General features: G+C 39.6%; 1 protein-coding gene across 2 annotated transcripts in view; it reads right to left on the bottom strand.

Moving 5' to 3' along the window:
• Window positions 1–22,849, bottom strand: part of SMYD3 (SET and MYND domain containing 3) — a 409,224-nt gene that overhangs the window by 350,367 nt on the left and 36,008 nt on the right. For both annotated transcript variants that reach the window (XM_065680130.1, XM_065680131.1), the window contains exons 2-5: window positions 16,507–16,570; window positions 9,471–9,578; window positions 8,303–8,360; window positions 2,392–2,528 (exon numbers count right to left, since the gene is read on the bottom strand). In XM_065680130.1, coding sequence (XP_065536202.1) covers window positions 2,392–2,528; window positions 8,303–8,360; window positions 9,471–9,578; window positions 16,507–16,570 — 367 coding nt within the window. The remainder of the gene's footprint in view (window positions 1–2,391; window positions 2,529–8,302; window positions 8,361–9,470; window positions 9,579–16,506; window positions 16,571–22,849) is intronic.

Below are 22,849 nucleotides of genomic sequence, written 5' to 3'. Positions count from 1 at the left end.
TAGTATTTCTTTATTCTATGACCCCACAGAGAAGTCATCACAGCTGGTGTTTTTTAGAGTTCTTTTTTAGAGAGGAGACTGCATAAGTCTTTTATTAGGGACTTTAGAGTTCCAAAGCCTTAAATTTACCTGCTAAGAATAAGCATCCTTACAGCTGAAGGTGAAAGAAAACAAAAACAAAAACCCAAAAACAACAGTAAAACAAGCAGTATTTTTCATATTGGCATTCCTCTTATGTCCCAAAAAAACATTTTATGGCAGTGGCAGAAAATGTCTGCTATTACCCCGCTAGGGATGGGGGCATATTAAAATCATATTTTAATATAACGCCATATTTCATAACACACTCACAAACAACCAAACTGGGAAGGCTGTTAGGTACCACATGGAAAAATATGGAGTAACAATAAAGCTTTCCAAAATGCACTGTGCTTGACAGAACTCCAAATGAGATATCAATTTTATTCACAAATAAAGCATATGGGTATATTTAGTCAACAGCTCCTTTCTCCCAACCAGCTCACCTGTTCAATCAGATTTTTCTGCCTTCTGTCCATTCATTTGATTACTAGTTATATGAAGTACCTGTACCCATGATAGCTCTATGTCATTTAGTCTCCATTTGCCTAGGGCAGACTATGACACAGGCTCAGCAAAATGAGCAAAAGAAGGAAATGAGACCTACTTTAAGGGTCTGAGAGTCTCTGAATTTCCAGAAGGAAAAAAAATACAATAAAATAAGGCAACAACTTAAAAACTCAGTACTTTGTGGTACATTCCACGGGAACAAATTCATAGTCAACACAAGGAATCACAAGGAACATACTGAGTTAAAAATATCTTTGTGCTAGCAAAGCTGTAGTGCGACAAATGTCATTAACAGAAGCATTCTTAGTTCTCCAGTTAACAGGGTATGGAGCTGGGAAGCCTTGCCTTTCACTCTCTCCTGGGGCACACTTGCATCACCTAAGCAAAATATATTGGACATAAGAGGAGGCGCACAAATGTGCAGAAGTTTCTGCATATGTGTACATAAAAAAATGTGAAAAGCTTCCCTGTTTCCTTCACCAGTGTTCCAATATATTGAGGAACCATCACACTGCTCCTGTAAAGCCACCACAGCCATCTTAAGCTTCTTACTACACAGAAGGAAACAGCGTTTGTAAAGAATAGCTTACAATCTGTGACTCAGTTCAAACTGGTTAGGCAGTTCAGCTTCTCATACTACAGCTTTATCTTCAGCTGTACAAATTCCCTAAACCGAGTAAAACGGCATCCGTATTTCATGTGAAATGCACCTGACAAAGTTCAGGCCAAACCAGCAGGCCAACACAAGAGAGTAAAACAGTTTGAGTGGAGACTAGGTAGTGCATAAGGTTTTTATCTATGAGTCCTTTTGACTGAGTATATTTCAGCCAGTGTGGTTTTTCAGAGAAAAAGTTAACATCACAGCAGTCACATCACCAATTAAAAAGTCCAGAAAGTTACCACAGTTGATTATATTAATTCCTATTAATTTCCATCCATAGCAAAAGATTCCACAATTATACTAAGAGATGAAAGGAGGGAGAGGGGGATAAAAAAATTGTATATTGCATTTTTATTTCATTTCTTTAAAAAAGAATCTCCTTTCATTCATATCAGAAGAAAAACATCTAAAAGTTCTACTTACTCATAAGAAAATGCTTATTAAAACAACTAAAACATGCGTGAGTTAAGATAAAACTTACAGTAGAATTTATTCATCAGTTAGAAATCAAAACAATAAAATCAAGTTAAAACTATTGAGTATTTTCTATATGAAGTATTTCTGCTAGCATTGTTCAAATTAAGCTTTCTAAACTGAAAACAATAAAATACGTACACCAAAAGCCAACAATATTTTGTTAGTAACTTAACAAACGTTTTCTATATTGTGGAAATTAATTTCAAGCGCTTTACATGTAGTACTGTCCCAAATACCAGCATATAAAATAGGATGGCAGTATATCTGCAAATATAAGATTGCACTCTGCAGAAAAAGTCTAGGCTGCAAAGTGATGTTACATGCTCTGCCACTGTGGAAAACTTGGGTTGATTGATTCAATTGGTTTTGAATTTGCTTGGGTTTTAATGCAACTCCCCCACCCCCCACTCCATGGGCTTAAATATGATAATTTTAAAAGGGAAAAGAAAAAATATCCTCTGGCTGCTACTTTAATTTTTAAGTGTTACAATTATATAAAAGCTATACTTCACTTAAATACTGACTGAACAGAAAACAAAGTTTGATTTCACCTTGTCATATGTCACATTCTGGATCTATCTACTGAACTCCCACTCAAAAATAAATCAAGAACACAAGGAAAGGATAATTTATGAGTTGTCAAGCAATCACATTTTAACACTTACTTTTGTGAAGATCTGAAAAAAGTCAATTGCAGGTGGCAAGTGAGATGCATCCTGGATCTCTGCTTTCAAATACAGTTGCAAGGTACGTGCAAGGTGCCTGAGGCCGTCCTTCATTTCTTCACTTAACTGTTCAATATCTTAAGGGGAAGGGGTAAAAAAAAGTATACCGGATCATAAAAAGAATCTTTCACCAACATTTTGAGAACGCCCAATGGCAGCCATACAGTCTAGACATTTCCAGCCCCAGAATTAATCCTTACAGAGGGCAATTTTGACAGAGGGTGGACATTTGTCATTTTTTGTGATGGCTACCTATCAACACACAGAATAGTTTATCAGGTTACTACTGCCAAATCATATGAATGGAATGGTGTGTTAAAGATCAAAAGCCAACAGATAAAACAGATGTGTAAGCAGATGTAAGACATTACACACAAATTAGTCATCTGAGTTTGTAACATTTAAAATGTGCTTGAATTTTTTTGCAGCAGTATCTTTGTCCTTTCAGCAGTGCAGATTTTTATACTGTACTCTCCATAGATGTATCAGAAACACTTTATGATAGCAGATGAAAAGGTAAAGTAATTTGGAGACAAAGGTAGTTTCATACACAGCAGCTGATAAACTGAATGGATATAGAAGACTATTAAGCAAACATCACTTTATTAAATACTAAAGCACCATTATTCATGCTTTACGGATAGAAATTTTGAAGCAGAAAGAAGCATAGTGCCTTAGTTTCTAATGAAGTGATCATTCATGCATCAGATCTGATAAAATGGAAAGCGAAACATGACTGCCCTAGTAAGTTCAGTGCCTGATTGCCTGCTTCACATTTCTTTTTCCTGACACTTAGCACAAAATGAATAAGGCCTAAATGGAGAAGGTGAAAAGATTCAAGCATCAGTCTATAACAAAAGGGAAAGAATATTATCATACACTGTGAATCAATTTCGTCTCTTCATAATGGTCAATTGTTATTTTATCTTAAACATCTACCCTTAATGGGAAGAGAAATAACCTTTTACTAAGAAAGATTTTTTCCTGTACTTTTGTATCCAAGCTTGTTAGCCTCCTAGAAGGACAATTCAAGATCTGTGTTCCTCTTTAAAGCTAATTCCTAGTCACTCACTTAAGAAGAGGACACAATTAAAGCAAATCACTGAGTTTTTTTGCCTTTGTATAGAAAAGTACTGTATCTATAAGGACTGTCTTCAAGCAAAGCAGCAAACTTTTAGATTACTGTAAAACTCAAGTTTAAAAGATTTTAAAAAGCCACCATAAATGTACACTTTCACTTCTTATATAATATTATTTTGAAAATAAAGATGCATTTTCCTTCAAATGTACCTTTCCTCCACATCATGTCATTCATCTTAACCTGACACACACTGCAAAATGTATTATGACAAAGAAAGGAAGACATAAGTTGTTTCACTATTAGCAAATAAAACGCCTCTAGAATGGAGAAGAGGAATCATGTAGGCAGCACGGTATAAAGGGCCACTGCACTTAGAATGGATGTGAACAAGAATACCAAAGCCAACTGGAACTTCAGATAGAACCAACAGAGTAGGGAGCAGAATGCAATTATCCATACTGGAATTTGTCCAGGACATGAGAGCTAATGATCCCTGCAAAAAGTCCCATGGGATCTTTAATGGCAAGCGATCAAGACCTGGTTTTCACAGCACATCAAGCCGCCAAGGCCAAAAGCAAAGTGGAACGTAATTCGTGAATGTTTTCATTTTGTGTTTTTAAAACACCTTTTTGATTTGTGTAAGAACCCTGGTTTGGGAGAGAAACTGCTGATGTAAAAGGCTATTTAGGAAAGACAGGCCAGGCAGATGGGGAGGGAGTATAGCTATCTATGTCAATGACAGGCTGGAGGGTCTGGAACCTTGCCTGGGGAGGGGTGATGGGCCAACTGAGAGCTTGTGGCTTAGGGTCAAAGGAAGAACTGTGATGATGGACGTTACTGTGGGGGTCTGCTACAGGCCACCCAATCAGGAGAACCCTGTGGATGAAGCACTCTATAGACAGATAAGAACAGCATCACGCTCGCAGGCCCTTGCCCTCATGGGGGACTTCAACCACCTTGATATTTGCTGGAGGGATGGTAGGGCCCAGCACAAGCAATCCAGGAGATTCCTTGATTGTGTGGAAGACAACTTCCTTCTGCAAGTAATAGAGGAGCCAGCAAGGAGAGGTGCCATGCTTGACCTCGTGCTCACCAATGGGGAGTTTGCTAAGAAACCTCAGTATATATGGATTTATCAGGTACACAAAAAATCTTTACCTACATTAAAGAAAACTGTTGTATAAGCAATCAATATTTAAAGGGAAACTTTTTCCCTACAGTTCCTACTGTGCCACTGTTCAGCCAGCCACTGGTACCATACAGCACCATAAAGAATTTTCTTCCCTGGATCCTACCAGTGCCATGAAGCATGAAAGTTTTTCAGAATTCTAACTTCATTTGAAGCATCTGGAAATGCTGCTCTTAATTCAGGTACTTATGTAATTCCCCATAAACCTTTGACACACTATTGGAACGACGGTACTGCACGGCACAAGCAATCCAGGAGGTTGGTTCCTTGATTGTGTGGAAGACAACTTCCTTCTGCAAGTAATAGAGGAGCCAACAAGGAGAGGTGCCATGCTTGACCTCGTGCTCACCAACAAGGAAGGGCTCATTGAGAATGTGGTGCTCCAAGACAGCCTTGGATGCAGAGATCACGAGATGGTTGAATTTGAGATCCCCAGGACAGTGAGAAGAGCATGTAGCAAGCTCACTGCCCTGGACTTCAAGAGAGCAGACTTTGGCCTCTTCAGGAACCTGCTTAGTAAGGTTCCATGGGATATAGCCCTGGAGGGCAGGGGGGCCCAAGACTCTTGGTTGATATTCAAGGATCACCTGCTACAAGCTCAGGAGTGCTGCATCCCAACTAGAAGGAAGTGTGGCAGAAGGGCCAGGAGACCTCCTTGGATGGATAAGGAGCTGCTGAGGAAAATTCAAAGGAAAAAAGAGGCTTATAAGACGTGGAAACAAGGACAGGCAGCCTGGGAAGAGTACAGGGATGTTGTCTGGGAAGCTAGGGACCAGGTTAGGAAGGCTAAGGCCCAGTTAGAATTAAACTTGGCCAGGGATGTTAAGGATAACAGGGAGGGATTCTACAGGTACGTAGCAAACAAAAAAAAGACTAGGGACAACATAGGTCCCCTGAGGAAGCTCTCAGGAGAACTGGCTACACAGGATTTGGAGAAGGCTGAGGTTCTGAATGACTTCTTTGCCTCAGTCTTCACTGGCAAAGGCTCTGACTGCACCACCCAGGTCTTAGAAGGTAGACACAGGGACTGTGAGAATGAAGACCTTGAGCCCACTGAAGGAGAGGATCTGGTTCGAGACCATCTTCAAAATCTGAACACACACAAGTCCGTGGGACCTGATGGAATCCACCCGCGGGTCCTGAAGGAGCTGGCGAATGAAGCTGCTAAGCCACTGGCCATCATATTTGAAAAATCATGGCAGTCAGGTGAAGTTTCCGATGACTGGAAAAAGGGAAATATAACCCCCATTTTCAAGAAGGGGAAAATGGAAGACCCAGGGAATTACAGACCAGCCAGTCTCACCTCTGTGCCTCGTAAAATCTTGGCACACATTCTCCTGGATGGCATGCTAAGGCACATGAAAAACAACCAGGTGCTTGGTGACAGCCAGCATGGCTTCACTAAGGGGAAATCCTGCCTGACCAATTTGGTGGCCTCCTATGATGGGGCTACAGAACTGATGGACAAGGGTAAAGCAGTTGATGTCATCTACCTGGACTTGTGCAAAGCGTTCGACACTGTCCCACACAACATCCTTGTCTCTAAATTGGAGAGACATCAATTTGATGGATGGACCACTCGGTGGAAAAAAAACTAGCTGGATGGCCAAACACAAAGAGTTGTGATGGCTCAATGTCCGACTGGAGACCAGTAACAAGTGGTGTCCCTCAGGGATTGGTGTTGGGACCGGTCTTGTTTAACATCTTCATCGCTGACATGGACAGTGGGATTGACTGCACCCTCAGCAAGTTTGCCGATGACACCAAGCTGTGTGGTCCGGTTGATATGCTGGAGGGAAGGGATGCCATCCAGAGGGATCTTGACACGCTTGTGAGGTGGGCTGATGCTAACATTATGAAGTTTAACCATGACAAGTGCAAGGTCCTACACCTGCGTCGGAGCAATCCCAGGCACGGCTACAGATTGGGCAAAGAAGAGATTCAGAGCGGCCCTGCAGAGAAGGACTTGGGGGTGCTGGTCGATGAGAAAATGAACATGAGCCGGCTGCAGTGTGCGCTCGCAGCCCAGAAAGGCAACCGTATCCTGGGCTGCATCAAAAGGAGCGTGACCAGCAGGTCGAAGGAGGTGATCCTGCCCCTCTACTCTGCTCTTGTGAGACCTCACCGGGAGTATTGTGTGGAGTTCTGGTGTCCTCAACATAAAAAGGACATGGAACTGCTGCAACAAGTCCAGAGGAGGGCCACGAGCATGATCAGGGGCCTGGAGCACCTCCCGTATGAAGACAGGCTGAGGAAGTTGGGGCTGTTCAGCCTGGAGAAGAGAAGGCTGCATGGAGACCTCATAGCAGCCTTCCAGTATCTGAAGGGGGCCTATAGGGATGCTGGGGAGGGACTCTTCGTCAGGGACTGTGGTGACAGGACAAGGGGTAACGGGTTCAAACTTAAACAGGGGAAGTTTAGACTGGATATAAGGAGGAAGTTCTTTCCTGTTAGGGTGGTGAGACACTGGAATCGGTTGCCCAGGGAGGTTGTGAGTGCTCCATCCCTGGCGGTGTTCAAGGCCAGGTTGGATGAAGCCTTGGGTGGGATGGTTTAGTGTGAGGTGTCCCTTCCCATGGCAGGGGGGTTGGAACTAGATGATCTTGAGGTCCTTTCCAACCCTAACTATTCTATGATTCTATGATAATATCCATGGCAGAAAAGCCTGATGTTTTAAATTATTGAAGTGCATTCCTTCTATCCCTTTTAATTGTTGCCTTTTTAAGGTCTTTTGCCCTTTCAGTTTGGGACAAGGTGACAGAATGACAAAATGTACAGAAGTAAAACAGAATACTAGTTATTGCATTTTTTTAAGGTTTATGTGGATTTTACTTCTATCTAACTGTATCAATAGATCAAGCTGGTTTATAGCCAAAGCTCTGAACACTAAAAAATGTTGAGGTAATCAGAATATTCATATTACTCTCTAGAAAATCCCTTTAAGCAAGATGCAAGAATGAACTGAGTATGTATTTCTTCCCTTACAAGTCTTTAACTTTAAGCTTCTGCAAAATCTGGAAAAAAATGTTTTCTATTTCAACATTAGCTCTGCTGAGAGATTATAATGAGCATCCTTTCCTACCCAAGCAGTTGAAACTTGTGAAACTATAAAAATAACATCTGTGCAATTCTATCTTTTTTTCTCCACTGAGTGTAGAACAAGTACACATATCTCCTGTAAACTCTGCATTTCTTTCCTTTTTCTGGAAGTTATTTTGAAGCTTTCTGTAATAGGACATAGCTACCAAAAAAAGTAAAAACTCAGTGAACAAATATATGTATTTTTGTATATGGAAATAAAAATATTGGCACAGGTTTGGTAAGACAGACTGGGTAAACTAAACTTCAAACAGGTAAGACGTACACTGCAAAATAAAGAAAAATATTAAAGCCAGAAAGTCAGTTGGGAGTTTTGCTTGAACAAGACATGTTTTTTCCCCATGGAGGTTTTAGCAGGTTTTGTCATCGATTGTTATTCTACAGAGCAGAACTTCGGAACACAAGCTGCAAGAATATCGGATGGCTGTTCTGAAAAGCAGAATGTGGAAGCATTTCCTGTAATATAGCTGGAAATTACTTACTTGACTGAAGATCAGAAAAAGAGTAGAGTCTCTCAGAATGACATACTGATTGCCTAAGCTATAAAGGAAAACAGGTAATTAACATATAGCACGCTTTATCTTGAAAACTCTAGAAGATTGATTATTCCATGTAAGATAATTAGGTAAGGCTAACAGCATCAACATAAATCTGGTCATCCCATACTTTGTGTAAATTATCCCCCGCCCCCCCCCCCAAAAAAAAAGGAAAGAAAAAAAGAATTTTTTTTTCTTGGTGTTAAAACATGTTCTACTAATACTTTTTTTTACTTAGCTTACCCTTAGCAAATTTACTTGGGCCCTTCATACTATAATTGAAAGCCATTTATGAAGTGAGCAGTCTCAGATTTCATGCAACTATAATTAATGCACAGGATACTAGGTGCGTATTTGCACTTTAAAAACAATCATGCATACACTCTTCCCAGCAATGTATAAATTAAGATGTGAAATGAGATTTTTATCACTCCAAACTAAAACAAATGCCGGCAGACATTTTTATCCAAGACAGACAGCATCAAGGCAGGGTCAGCTAAAAAAGCAGGCAAATCCTTTTTGATTTTGAATCTCACATAGTCACAAGCCACTCAACCTAACAGAACATTCAGAACATTTAGTCCACATAACCTAACCAAACCGTGGGAATGTCAAACACCCAGGACTTCCAAGAGAGTTTATTAAAATGAAAAAAAAAAAAAAAGTAATTGAGATTAACAGAACCTAATACAGAAAACACGGCAGGACTAGCTAACAGTGCTTCTGTCCTTACCACTCAGCCAAATAAGGCTGAATGAAGTTCCCAGTGAAGTTAACAGAAAAGCACCAATAACTTCAGTGTATCAAACAAGAGTGTCCCTCTGTGTTTTCCTTCTAGGCAGAAATAATATTAGAATGCTACCACACAGTCATAGGAAGAGAAAGTCAATATACAGGTCCCTTGAGCTTAATTATGACCATTTTAATATTTCTTGATCTTTCCAGCATTTCTGCAAATTAATCAGTAATCTTATAATGCAATATGCAGTCCAATTTTGTTCAGCAATCCCAGTAACTTCAGCTTTCTAGCTCCTAATTACATTAAAAATGTAGAGTGAAAAAAGTATTTATCTGAATCTGCTACACTGAATAAATCTAAAAGAATGCCACTTACTAGTTTAAAAACGATCCTTCCAGCAAGTCTGACAGAGTCTGGAGGAAAATTAGGCTCAGTGCTCTTAAGACACCTGCATTCCTGCTTGTGGTCCAGCCAAGCTTCTTTCTATTGAGATTTTTTTAAAAAGGAAGAGAAAGGAAAAAAAAAGCATGTTATTTTACATAGCATGTATCCTATTTTTTATATATATATACACATATATTTTTATATATATATAGTTATACAAACAAATATGTTAAGCCTTGCAAGGGGCTGGACCTGGGGATCCAGAACCACAACACAGCCACAGCCATTGAGCCAGGCTGAGAGGAACAGCCCCACAGCAACAAGTCGTCAGGTCCAAAGGATGAGAAATGGGGACCTTCCTCAGGTACTGATGTCCGGTGACTCTGGCAGCCCCTAACAAGGCAACCTTGAATGTCAACTGCCAAAGAAACAGCAGCTTTACCAGCATAGTCTAAGGTTGCAGCTATAACATGAGTGATGTGGAAAGACACAGGCTGGGTTATCCACTCAAACTAAGCCATTGCACCATTCCCTCCTCTAACACAAATAATTGTGTAACTGATACTAGGGACACTACACTACTATGTAGCTACAGCAGTGCAGGTTCAGGACACAACAGTATCACCAGCATGGTACCCCAGAATTTAATATTACCTTTAAGAAAGCCTAAAATAAACACAAACAAAAAAATGTATGGTCAGATTCCCAGCCCAGTTCCTTGCCATATTTTGCCTTTGCCAGTTCATACCATATTTTTTCCAAACATTCTATCTGATGCCTTTCAGGCACAAAAGGAACAGGTAAAGACAGAATGAAAACTACACAGCAGCCTAGAAGAAATACCTTCTTTTTTTGTCCCATATGTATGCTATACAAATAATTTTCTTTACTTTTCTGCAACATGTTATAAATAGCATCATCAGCTTAGTTCAAACTGATATTACCATTCCAACTAGCTGAATTTTTTATCAGATAAATAAATGTGTTTTGATTCTTGTTTCCCTGTGAAAAGAAGAGATGGAGCTGCATGCTTCACAACATTGGAGAGAACTAGAAAGGATGCTAAAATTTCCTCTACTATCTTAATTCCACCAACATACACAATGCTCTAAGGAAGTGTTCACTCATCAATCAATGCCACAGAGGCCTGCAGAATCTACCCACTTCACCAAAATGCAGCTGCTCCAAAGCAATGGTCAACTTTTCCACAGTGCAAAAACTGTTCCCAAAGCTCCCTGAGCTGATGAGGCATTAATGCCCATGGCTGGGAGGACTGATCACGATACCTTCACAGTTCAGACTGGGAAAGTGACCAAAATTTGCCAAAACAGAAGATGGAACCAAAAATACCTTAGGTGTGTGTACCACCTGAACCTGAAATTTTTGTTTCATGGGCCACTTCTATCAGAGTAGCAGGCAAAGACTAACACTTCCATATCAGAGAAGAGACAGGATAACAAAGTGAGGGAAAGCTGCTCCGTATTGAAATATGCTGGGTTTATGTTTTTCCTCTTCCTTGTCTCCCCCAAATCAGTGTGGAAGAGAAACAAGAATGAGTCTTCAGCTTCCAACATGTTGGAAGAGACAGCCAATTTCTGATCACTTGATTTTTTGTTTACTGTTTTTACAAGCTGAAAATTCTGGTCACAATTTACAAAAACTCCAAGCCCATCTTATCAACATAGTAATATTTACACATTTTATTTCCATATTCACAGCACATGTTGGAAGCCACCCAGATGTTTCAAACACGTGAAAAAACATGGCACAACAGCAAATTGCTTCAATGACAAGAACTCAGAATAACCAAGGGCTTCTGAAGGTGACATTTTCTGAGAGATATGCAGTAAGAAAAAAAATAAATAAAATCAGAAAAACAGCTTCTGTTAGGTAACTGCCACACACAAAATGATAAATTGTCTAATATAAAGAAATTACATGTTCAGCAATAAAAAAGAAAGAGGGAATGACAGTGATATGGGCAAGTGCACATCACACCTGTAGACTATGACATGCTAGCTATAAAGATTACAGAGGCTATCACAAATGCAGTTTAAGAAAGAATTGTAAGTGGGGGAATTGTTTCAGGTAATGGTTTCAGCACCAGCAGTATTTATTCTATTTCATTCAGGTTTCCCCCTCACCACCTCTACCCCCCCAACCCTGACTTAGACATAATAAATAAATTGGACCTTTTATTTCTTTCAGATACACAGGAGATTTGTGATTTCATTTTCTTTACCTGTAAGTCTACAAGGGGAAAAAATGACACCAAAAAGACATTAATCCAAATACAGTTAGTGTCACATGCAGCATGACAAATAAAAGTTAAGTATTTAGTGCTGAATAGAATTATTCTTGTCTAGAAGAAACAAGGTCATGCTTGTAAATGTCCAGGCATCATTCTGTGTTATATAATTATAATGGCATTTTTTATCCCACTTAAACTAAAATTGTTCTTTGGAGTAAGCCTTAATCTGTCAAATTTTTTCCCTACTTAAATGTTGCACAGTATTTAAAAAATGCTACAGATGACATCAAAATGATTAATAGCTTTCCCAGCCAATAAAGCCCTAATGGGATGGAATATGCAGTACTACATAGCATCATATGCCACATTTCTTTGAGATGCATTCCCACATGAGAAGTACAGTTCAAAGACATGCCTTCTGCAAAAGAGCGCTTTGCTGAAACCAATGCCAAAAAGTCTGCAGAAGGAGCGCTGAAATGGGGACTGCCATTCATTTCATCCCAACTGGCTGAGGTAAGAGGGGAAACCTTCAAATGCATTAACAGTAATGAAATTCAGTAATATTTCATCTCACTACCAATACAACAAGGATACAAATTACAGGACAATACAAAACCATAAAGAATTGCGACCCTGGAGAAACCTACTTTTAAGGTCCGAATCTAACAATACTTAGTGGTGGGCTTATATTAGAGAGGTTTTCTTAACTGCGTACCCTGTCTTCCAGTCAAGGTTTTTGTACCCTATATCCAGCATGAGTACAAATACTACAGCACAGAGGTGCAGCCACCTGGTATAACCCTTCTCCCTTCCCACCAGAGAAGGTCTTCCAATTTGGCTACAGACAGGGTTTTTTCCCCCCCATCAGAAATGAACACTGTAAGGAGGAGACAAAGAAAGACAAGTAAACAAGTGCAGGGCAGTACCCAGCCCTCATCCTCTGGACTTCACTATGCTTAGTAACGCAAAGAATATCCCTCCTTTTTTCTCCTCCCAAATCGTTGTCTCTCATTCAAGCTCAATGTATCCCAAGTGCAAATCCTCAGATTTTACCTATGTGAAAAGGGTCAGCACCCACACGGCTTAGAATATAGTACAGCATACAGATGTCAACTGGTGGCAGACTCAGAGTATGCCCCCCCAAACCAGCACCACATAAACAACAGCTCATCACTGGGTTTCACTGGACAACTCAGGCCCAGGATCATGCACTGCTGGTTCAGGGCACAGGCAAAGATCCCTCGCATCTGCATGCAAGGTCTTGCATATTTTTAGCTGAACTGTTTTGACAATGTGCATCCTTTCTTGCGCAGACATTTAGTACCCCGTCTCCCAGTGGTCCCTAACCCTATGACAGATCCTAAACCAGTGTGTGTGAAACAAAGGTTTCCCTTGTATCCTATGCAGGATCAAAAAAAATGAATGCTTCCTGCAGACTAACGTGCTAACAAAAAGCAGTTACAGGCTAGAACTCATTAAAAGATTTCAAAATGGGATATTTTTTTTATTGGAAGGTTTTGATTTGTTAAAAAGATAATCTGCATTTCCAAACGAAGGTTCAAATTTTTATTGAATGTCTTCCTTTCTGAATTCTGTCTGAAATTACTCTCTCATTTGTTGGGGATTATCATCTATATCACTGGTCCCCGATCATTGGCATGCACCAAATTAATAAACATTGCCATGGCAGATCACAGCAGAGATTATGAAGAGCAGCAGATGTGGTAACTCTACGTTTGATGGGACACCCAGCCAACATATTGTTAGAAGGCAGCTACAAGAAATTAGGCATCAACAAGCACGAAAGAGGCTACAACCAAGGAGTGTCAGAGGGGCAAAAGTCAATGAGGTCCAAATGAAAAAATGTATTGACCATAAAACTCCAGAAAACTCACAGTTTTTAAGCATAAGTGGTTTGAGTTGTACAATTCATTTAACACACATCAAAAACATCAAAATGTTCTGCAACTATGTGTAAATTGTAAACGCAACTGCACAATTAGCATTTCAAAAAGTTATGTATATTTATAAACCAAAAATAGTCCTGTTCTGCCAATACTCACTTTTTTAAATGTTCAAACCACAACTTCATTCAGTACTGTGCTGTTTATTTTGTTCAGCAACTACTTCAATTAGAAGTGCACATGATAATGAATTACACTAAAGTTAGAGACAGAATAGAGCACAGAACCTTTGACTGGCTAAGGAGAGCTTCGCTCGCAGCTTCTATAAAACCAGAGCTGCACGGTAGTTTATCCAGCCAAAAAAAGAAGACAGTTCTCAAAAGCAAACAGATCTAACTGGTCTGTTTTATCTGAACCATCTGCCCTGAGTCATCAATCCCAATAAATTTACCGTTTCAACTAGAGAATTAAATGGTTTTGATTATCCTCAACTGCTACCTAATGTCACAGGGTATTACATAATATTAATTCAATATTAATTTATTGTTACAAACAGCTGAAGATGTTATTTAACAGTAAATACACAGCATTTCAAGTTCAGGTAACATTTAAAAGGTGTCTCACTGAAATCAATGCCTACAACTGTGGATGACTTCACGCATACGAACCCTAGGGCTGGAAGCACAAAGTAGGTAGCCTGAAGCCATCTTGGGTATCCACTGTGAATCCTTGAAGCACTTTCACATATTTGTTTTCCCCAAGGATGAAGCCCAATTTCCTACTGTCTTGGGTTCAGCAGTAGCAGTCATTTTTCTCCGTCTTAGTAGCTGGTGCAGCACTGTGTTTTGACTTTCAGCCTGGGAACAGAGCTGATAACACCGATGTTTTCAGTTGTTGCTCAGTAATGTTTCCTCTGACCAAGGACTTTCTGAGTCTCATGCTCTGTCAGGGAGGAGGGGAAGCTGGGAGGAAGCAGAGACAGGACACCTGACCCAAACTAACCTAAGAGGTACTCCATACCACAGCACGTCATGCCCGATACATAAACTGGGGGCGGTTACCTGGAAGGGCTAGATCCCTGCTCGGGTCGGGCTGGGTATCGGTCGGCGGGTGGTGAGCAGTTGTATTCTCTTCCCTTGTTATTTCCCTTATTAGTATCATTGGTGGTAGCAGCAGTGGTTTGTGTTATACCTCAGTTACTGGACTGCTCTTATCTCAACCCATGGGAGTTACATTTTTTCGATTCTCTTCCCCATCCCTCTGGGAGCGGGGGAGGAAGGGCGGGGTGGGGGTGAGGGGGAGTGAGCAAGCGGCTGCGTGGTTCTGTGTTGCCGGCTGGGCTTAAACCACGACACCTACCTTCACTGCAACTACACCTAAGTTGGAACATGGTATTGTATTAACCTTTGCAGATTTGCTTGTGCAGCTCAGTGCCAACACAGTCTCATTTCATGTTAGAAACTTACCAATAGAAGCTTTAGCAACGACTTCCCTGGCAGATATTTGTTTTAAACTTACCTTGCAAATACTCTGATCCTTTATACTCTTCACAGTTGTATTCTCCCTCTGACCTCCCCTAATAAATCTATGGCATTATTATTGATGCTACAATAAGCACCTAATGTACATTGCACGTATCTACCATACAATGAATCAAAATGATGCATCTTCTTTTCTTAGCTGTCCATATGTTTTAATCCCCAAAAGGACAGCTTTCTGGCATGTTGAGAACACTGCAGATTATAATAAAGCATAATTGTTTATCGAAGCACATGATATGTGAAAAGATCATTTGAATGTCAAGGACTTAACTTAAAAAGCTACATTCATATACATTTAATACAGTATCACTGCTAGTCTGTTTTGACCAGTACTTGGTTGTCTTCCTTTTTCTCTATTTAGATGAAGAAAACCAAACAAACATAGAGAAACCCACACAGAAATCACAATGCAAAGGTAAGTGGAATAACTGAAAAATTCAAGGGTCTGTAACATGGCCCTCATGTTTCAAATCTCAGGTGCCTGATTCTCTGCTGTGTTAGACCTTTAAACAGTCATTTAGCCTTGCGTGTCCACACAGTACCAAGTCCTGCCAACATCTGCATACATGTTTAAGTGACAACACAAGCCAAATATAAAAGCTAAAATTTTAGCTCTGAACACCTTTAGCTTTAAAACTGTTTTGTAGATTAGAATCAGGTAACTCAGGTTGGAAGTGATCTACGGAGATCTCTAGTTGCAAAGCAGGATCAGCTCTGGGGTCAGACTCAACTTAAGAGCTTTAACCAGTAGGGACTTGAAACCTTCAAAGCATGCAGATCACACAACACTGTGTCCAGCCTGTTCCACATCTTAGCTGTCCTCAGGGTGAAATAACTTTTCCTTATATCCCATGTGAAGCTCTTTTCTTTCTTCTCAAGCCTGTTGTCCCTTGTCCTTCTGTCATACACCACTGTGTAAGGCCTGACTCCATCTTCTTGAAAACCTCCTCAGCCATGCAGTTTTGCCCAAGGCTTCTCTTCTCTGCACATTCTTGACCCTTTTCCCCCTTAAAAGAATGAAATATATACTTTGCCATGAGAAAAATAACTTTTGAAATACAAATTTACTTTTTTTTTTACTGCAACATTGACTTAGAGCCTTCAGTCTACGGCTGACAAAGCTGAAGAATTATTCCTCCTCCTCTAACCATGCACAGCCAAAAGTAATAAAATACTCAAATAAACCAAGGCAGCATATTTACACACTCTGTCCATAACTACAAAATGAGAAATTGCAGTGTGGAGTTATGACAATGCATGGAGACCCTGTAAATAAAATATTCAAATGCTTATTTTCCTCAACCCTTTAAAGCTGTTATTTTTCATCTTACCTGACAAGATTTACCACAGTATTTAGCAACCTTGCACTGTGAGCATCTGTGCAGATGTTCATTCCTGTTTAGAAAAAAAAAGAAAATTGGTTACAAATACAAATAGACCTTCATAATTTTCCCTTTTTCATAGCTAGCAATTTTCAAATATTCCAAAGAAAACAATACCTGAAAAACAAGAGTAGTCTACAATGCTGTTACACAAGAAGAAAGTGTGCATGGTTATGTTCAAAGATAGATTCACAATCCTTTACTCATGTGACTCAGCACTTTTGGGGCCAGTTTGATCAACAGTCAAGGTGTCAAATGTGCTTTTTTTTGTTTGCTTCACATAGCTATAACCCTGAGGAGTCTGATTTTGTAGACAGCTTCATAATTAGAGCTGTGCAATACAGCCAGTTAATCTGTTATCTACCTTGAGTGTTGTCTCAAGCAAGCAGCACTTTAAGCAAGACCTTGCTGTGGACCCCCAGTTGTGACAAGAAGACCTAAATTCATAACAGAGTATGACGTTGAACACGTCAGCAGAAATTTCTAAGAAAATACTTCTGGTTGGTGGGAAGTGAGACCAAAATAAAAATTCACTGGGGGGAAAGGGAGGACGGAGAAGGAATAAAAATCCACTGAAAGCCAGAAGGACAACTACCAGAGCTATACATCACAATCTAAAGGTTAAAAGTGCTTTCTGACTCTAGTACCATGCTTTCTGACTCCAAGAAAATATTCAATGGAAAGCACACACACAGCAAATCTTACATCTCAAATACACAAGTTTAATTGGGAGATAAGTAAGTGTCTAACACAGCCCATTTGGAACTGAAACTGCAAGTTTAAGTGATTGGATGAAGGACATTTCTCTGCAAGATTCCCCGTGTCTGCAAATCTGTAGTAGGTGTGCTCTTGTAACTCACACTCCCAAGTGATACAACTAAAACACAGTGTAGTTCTCTGTCTCTGCTGGCACCAAAAGAAAACTCCTCCTCTTTCATCAGTAATGTAGAGGTTGCAAACCGCGAGTCTCAGCAAAACTGCTTTATGATATGACCTTTTTTCTTTCACTTACGCCACTCAGTTGCCCCCAAATTTTAATTTCTATGGGTGAATTCAAAACGGTAGAACATTCTCCACAGGCCAGGCCTAAAACAGACAGCACCAATGTTCCCACAAACTTCAGTCTACAAATTCTGGATGATTAATTTATCCCACTCATTTCAGCTGTGACACCAAAACTACCAGAAGTGGGGGCAGAACACCAGAAATACCATGAAGCATCCTCTACTACAAACCAAACTCTCCTTTCCCAAAAGTCTCACAAGTGGAAAAGGTATTTTGCTGATATACCAAAGTACTGCTTCAATATATGAATTATTAAAACTAAAAAAATAGGTTTTAATTAGTAAAATAATTGTTAGTAATTATTAAAATTAGGGTTTATTTTTAAATAACTGCTTATGCACTATCTTGGGATTCTTATAAGCATTCAGGGAGTTTCGATAGCTGCACTGGTCAAAGATTAAAGAGAAGCACTATTTACAGATCATTACAAGCAAGTAACAATCTTTTCATTTCTATGCCATAAAAATCTCTGGTTTATTGCACAATATTTTTTTAACATTCCTACTAACTACCAGGAGAAAAATAAATTAGAAATATTTCAGATATAAGCATATGTTTTGCTCGTGCCTTCTTTCCCTTCTTACTTGCAAAGCCAGCCCTAGAGACCGAAGAAACTAGCAACTGTTGGATTCCTATAAGCAGAATCTAAAATCTTGTGCATGCACAGCAGGGTTTTTATTTTAAGGTGCAATGCCTGAGGATGATTCAGAGTTGGAAACAAGTGTGAAATCTTCAGCTGAGGAGATCTGCTTCATTTCCAAGGTTGAGCAACAACACTCACTTGAATTGTTCACCCTACTGCAGAATGACTGAGCAAAACCATTTTGAAGGCAGACCTTTTTTGATCCAAATGCTATTCATCAAAACACAGTAGTGAGTTATGACTTTGGTAATGGAGCCCTTCCAACTTTATTCACATTCACATTAAAGTACCAAAAAGTTTCAACAGCAACAAGTAAAACACAAATTCCCAAAGCAGAGTAATTATAACTTTCTGGAGCCAGAATTTAAATGAATGAATGCCCATAGCTATTAGAGAAGTCTCTCCTACAGATTTCAAACTCTTCCATCAGAAGGCTAGATCTGATAATCTTAATATGCTGCAAGCATACTTTGCCTTGTCTACCTTTTAGTATTTTTCAGAGATGCTAGGATTTACTGAAATCAGTGGTGTCACCCAGATGTATTCATTCTTCCCTTTGTAAAACAATTAGCAGACCTGTTGCCACAAAGCACCGCTCCTCCAACACATACCAAAGTCTCAATAAATTGCAGGATTATTTCTTTTGCCTCCTTTGTCCCTAAGGGTTAATGATGCTGCAGCAACAAACGCATACACACACACAAAAATCTAAGAACCATCACAAAAAAAAACTAGATTTTTGCCAAACTGACACTACCAGTCAGACTGCTTGAATAAGGTGACTCCTGGCTGGTAGTGTATAATCAATTAACAACCCATTCATCTTTTGAGGTTTCTTTGAATGACAAGCAGATGTAGAATGCTTGTTGCAGAGCTGAAGAGTAAAGTAAAGCTACTGATTAAATTCTTACTTTTCCTTCTAACCCTCTCCTCCCTCTCAGGCTAAAAAATCCCTTTAGATTTACAGCATCTATGAATCTTGCTACATGACATTCTAAATGTAAAACAGCATGATCTAAAACACTTCACCTGAATATAAAGAAATTAAGAATAAGTTTCATCTATTCATATATACAGAATTAATGTATTTTAGAACATTTTTAAAAGTGAGACAGTTTGCTTAGTTTATTCCTTTGCTTCTCAATATTTTATAAATGTTATAGATTTTATTGAAACAATTTTAAGGTCACTGTCAAATACTCCTATGCATTTCTCATTACCTATAAACATCATCTGGACATGGTATTAGGTTACTCACAAGTTATCTACTGCATCTTGCCTAACATGACTAATTTCATGAGTGAGAAAATGCACAGAATTTCACCTAATGCATTCAGTAATACTTAAATCTCTGGAAAAAAAGTGCTGCAATAGAAAAGGAAAGAAAGATGCAGCAATTGAAACTAAATTATTAATTTCCCAATACAGCTTCAGCAAGATTTTCCAAACGACCCAAATCTCTTATGAAAGAGCAAGCACAAGTGAGGATCTTAGCCTCATCTACATACTACATATTTCCATCATTACTGCCTATGAACACCATTCATAGATTAAGCTCTCTCAAAGTGCACTGAGAAGGAAAAAAATGAACATACAGATGGGTGGAGGATGTCCCAAGGGCTTGCTATAGATGGAATTCAAAGGAAAACCTATGAGTTAGGAAAAAAACTAGTAAGACAGTTCAACTGGAAGTAGCACACACATCCTCTCAGCAAGACAACTTTTTTTTCTGTTGGTTTTGTTTAAATTCCTTTTTCTTAAAGGTATGAGGAGACTAGAGTACCATATGGAGGCACTCATGATGAGCAGTGAGGCAAAAAGGTCTACGGGAAGCTGCTCCCAAGTATGACTGGCAGCGCAGAAGACAGCCTGAAAACACTTGGCTAAAATCCTAAGAACATGCAAAGTCTGAATCACATAGTGAAGAGGTTGATAAGGGTTTGCCTGGGCTGCCAGGTCCTATCAGAGCCACACCTGCACCCTGACAACATGGAAAACACACACCCTTTTAAAAACACAAAATACTTCTGTTTTCCCTGAAAGAGCCTAATATAATTTGAAAAACCACAACAAAATCCAACCAATACAATTAGATTACTTAATTTATAATGAAAATGCATCTACACTTCTCTGCTGATTGCAGGCACTTGACCTTCCGCCTTACTCACAAGATTAGAACATTTGATTACCAGACTGCTCAACACTCCTTTCTATGCAGTTTATTCACACTTCCTCTTCTGCCACAGCTTGCAGGGAAAAAGGGCAATCTCACATGAATCCCCTACTGCATTTTTGTTGTTGATGTTTTCAGTTAATAACCCAGCCCTATAGCGCATGTAACAGAAGAGTGTCTCTTTTCACACACATGTCATGTTGAACTAATTTCCTGAACAAATTCTTAGACCTTAGCAATTCAGGTGAACATGTCGAGTGCATAAAGTCTGCTTGAATTTTCTCAAGTGTGCATTTCAGACCTGTCATAAACTGAAAGCAATCAATACCTACAATAAGCAAACATGTCATTCATTGTTTTAATAGGGTGCTTCTGTCTTCTGTTAATAAAGATGTGAATAACAAACAGCCATTTTGCATTTGGTAGATTTGAGAGCATCCATTAAATGCAATTACAACTTTCTTTCCTCACATCTCTCCCAGCCGAATAACGTAGTCTAGTGACATAGCTGGTCTCAGCTGTTACCCTGATGCTGACCCACATGAGCACCAGGCACTGTGGGCACCTCCAGCATACCAAAAGCCACAGCACAGCTTGGGAGACAAGGATGAAGGGTGCTGGGGTCAGGCAGCAACAGCCCCAGGGTGTATGCCTATGCAACATCCCAAATCCCTTCCAAAGCAAACAAGCCTCCACACCCAGTGAGCCATGCCTCTGGTGCCTTGGATGCTGACTTGGGGCAGAATGGTAGGCTCAGGCCTTCCCCTCTTTTCCCCTGCCAGGGCCCTGGACCCATTCTGCAATTGTGGATCAGGTGGCAGAGAAGAAACCATGATCCATGCATCCCATGACCCATGTCCTCTGAAAAAAAGCTGCCAGGTTTTTCTGCCCAAAGGTTATTCTGCACACTGCTCTTGCATCCCACCGGGACCCCCTAGGTCTGGACAAACAAGTCTACAACAGGTAAGAAGCCTTTGACATCTACGTCCCTAAAAGTGAGGCCAAAATCTCCTATATTCTCCACTTGCACACTTCATTGTAATTAAGTATATGAATTGATCTTTTTTAATCTAACAGCAGCACTGGGGAGAAGTAGCTTTCTGAGAGGTATCAAGAATGACAAATTTTGAGAGTTAAAAGACATTAACTGCAGCTAGCCACTAATGAATGACCACATTTGCTGCTGTTCTCTGCATTTCTTGTAACATCCAACCATGTATTTAACACCCTGAAACAGAAGAAAAATAAAGATGCAGAAAAAACACCTTACTGAGAATCTGAAGAATACCTGGTCTGAAAATTGTGAAAAACATTTTCTGATAATTTATGTTGGATTTTTAGGTTTTTTTCTTCTATTGGAGGTCACGAGCCAAAATCAAGGCTGGATAAACAATAAAAAGACATACAAGGGGTAGATTTTCATTTACTCCTATGTAGACGCTTGTCTTTGTGCTCATGCAGTGATAGTAGCATTTCTAAATTCTTTGCAGTATTTAGAAAAAGACTGGGTTTCAAAAAAAATTCATCACTCACATATAGTGCACGATTCTTCGCTGAAACTGAAGAGTTATCTAGAGCCACAAAGAGATAGTTCTCCTTCAGCTAAACTGTAAAAAAAACAACCCAACATCAATTTTCTGAAACTAAACCCACTAGATATGCAGTATTTATTCTGATATAATCAAGAACAGAATTATACATCTTTCTATTAAGCTGACAACTCATCAAAAGCTTCAGATGCAGTGGTTTCCAGTAAAATCAGTGAATGAGTAAGAAAAAACACCTAAATACGGCTCTCAAACAGGCAAGAAATTTAATCTTACGTTCAAATTGTACTTCTTTTTACAATAGTTACTTCTGACTCTAACCTATGCAACGAAATACAAGAAAATCTCCCTACTGAAAACCAAAACAAGACTTCAGAAGTAATTTCAGTAGTACAAGGTCCTTTAACTGAAAATGTTGCCCAGAAGAAGCACTGAGTATCTCCCAAAACAGTACCTTTTTGCTCTAGAAGCCAGACTAGCTTTAGAATAAAATACCTTTTACATTTATGTATGCATATATATGTACACATACAAAATGTATATATATGCACACACATAATCAACATGCACAATGAATAAGACAAATGCCACCACAACCAAAACCAACAGTTGTGTGAAAGTACTGTAATTATCCTCCCAGCAAAACTCCTAGCTATCTGCTACTGAGAGCACTGAAGCAGAAACACAGCAGAAGTTGGCTCCCAGAGCACAAGGTAACTACTACAATATTTTTCCCTACACCTACTTGCCCTGCAAAGTTGCTTTGACACACTTTCCCTCAAATCAAGGCCATCTCCAGTGTTTGTCCACAGTGGGTATGCCAATATGCCTCTAGGAATTTCAGGCTTAAACAGATTAATTTTG

The sequence above is a fragment of the Lathamus discolor genome, chromosome 5 (genome assembly GCF_037157495.1).
Source record: "Lathamus discolor isolate bLatDis1 chromosome 5, bLatDis1.hap1, whole genome shotgun sequence".
NCBI classification, from domain to species: Eukaryota; Metazoa; Chordata; class Aves; order Psittaciformes; family Psittacidae; genus Lathamus; species Lathamus discolor.
Note: the sequence above shows the minus strand (reverse complement) of the source record. Positions and strands in the feature narration are given on the sequence as shown.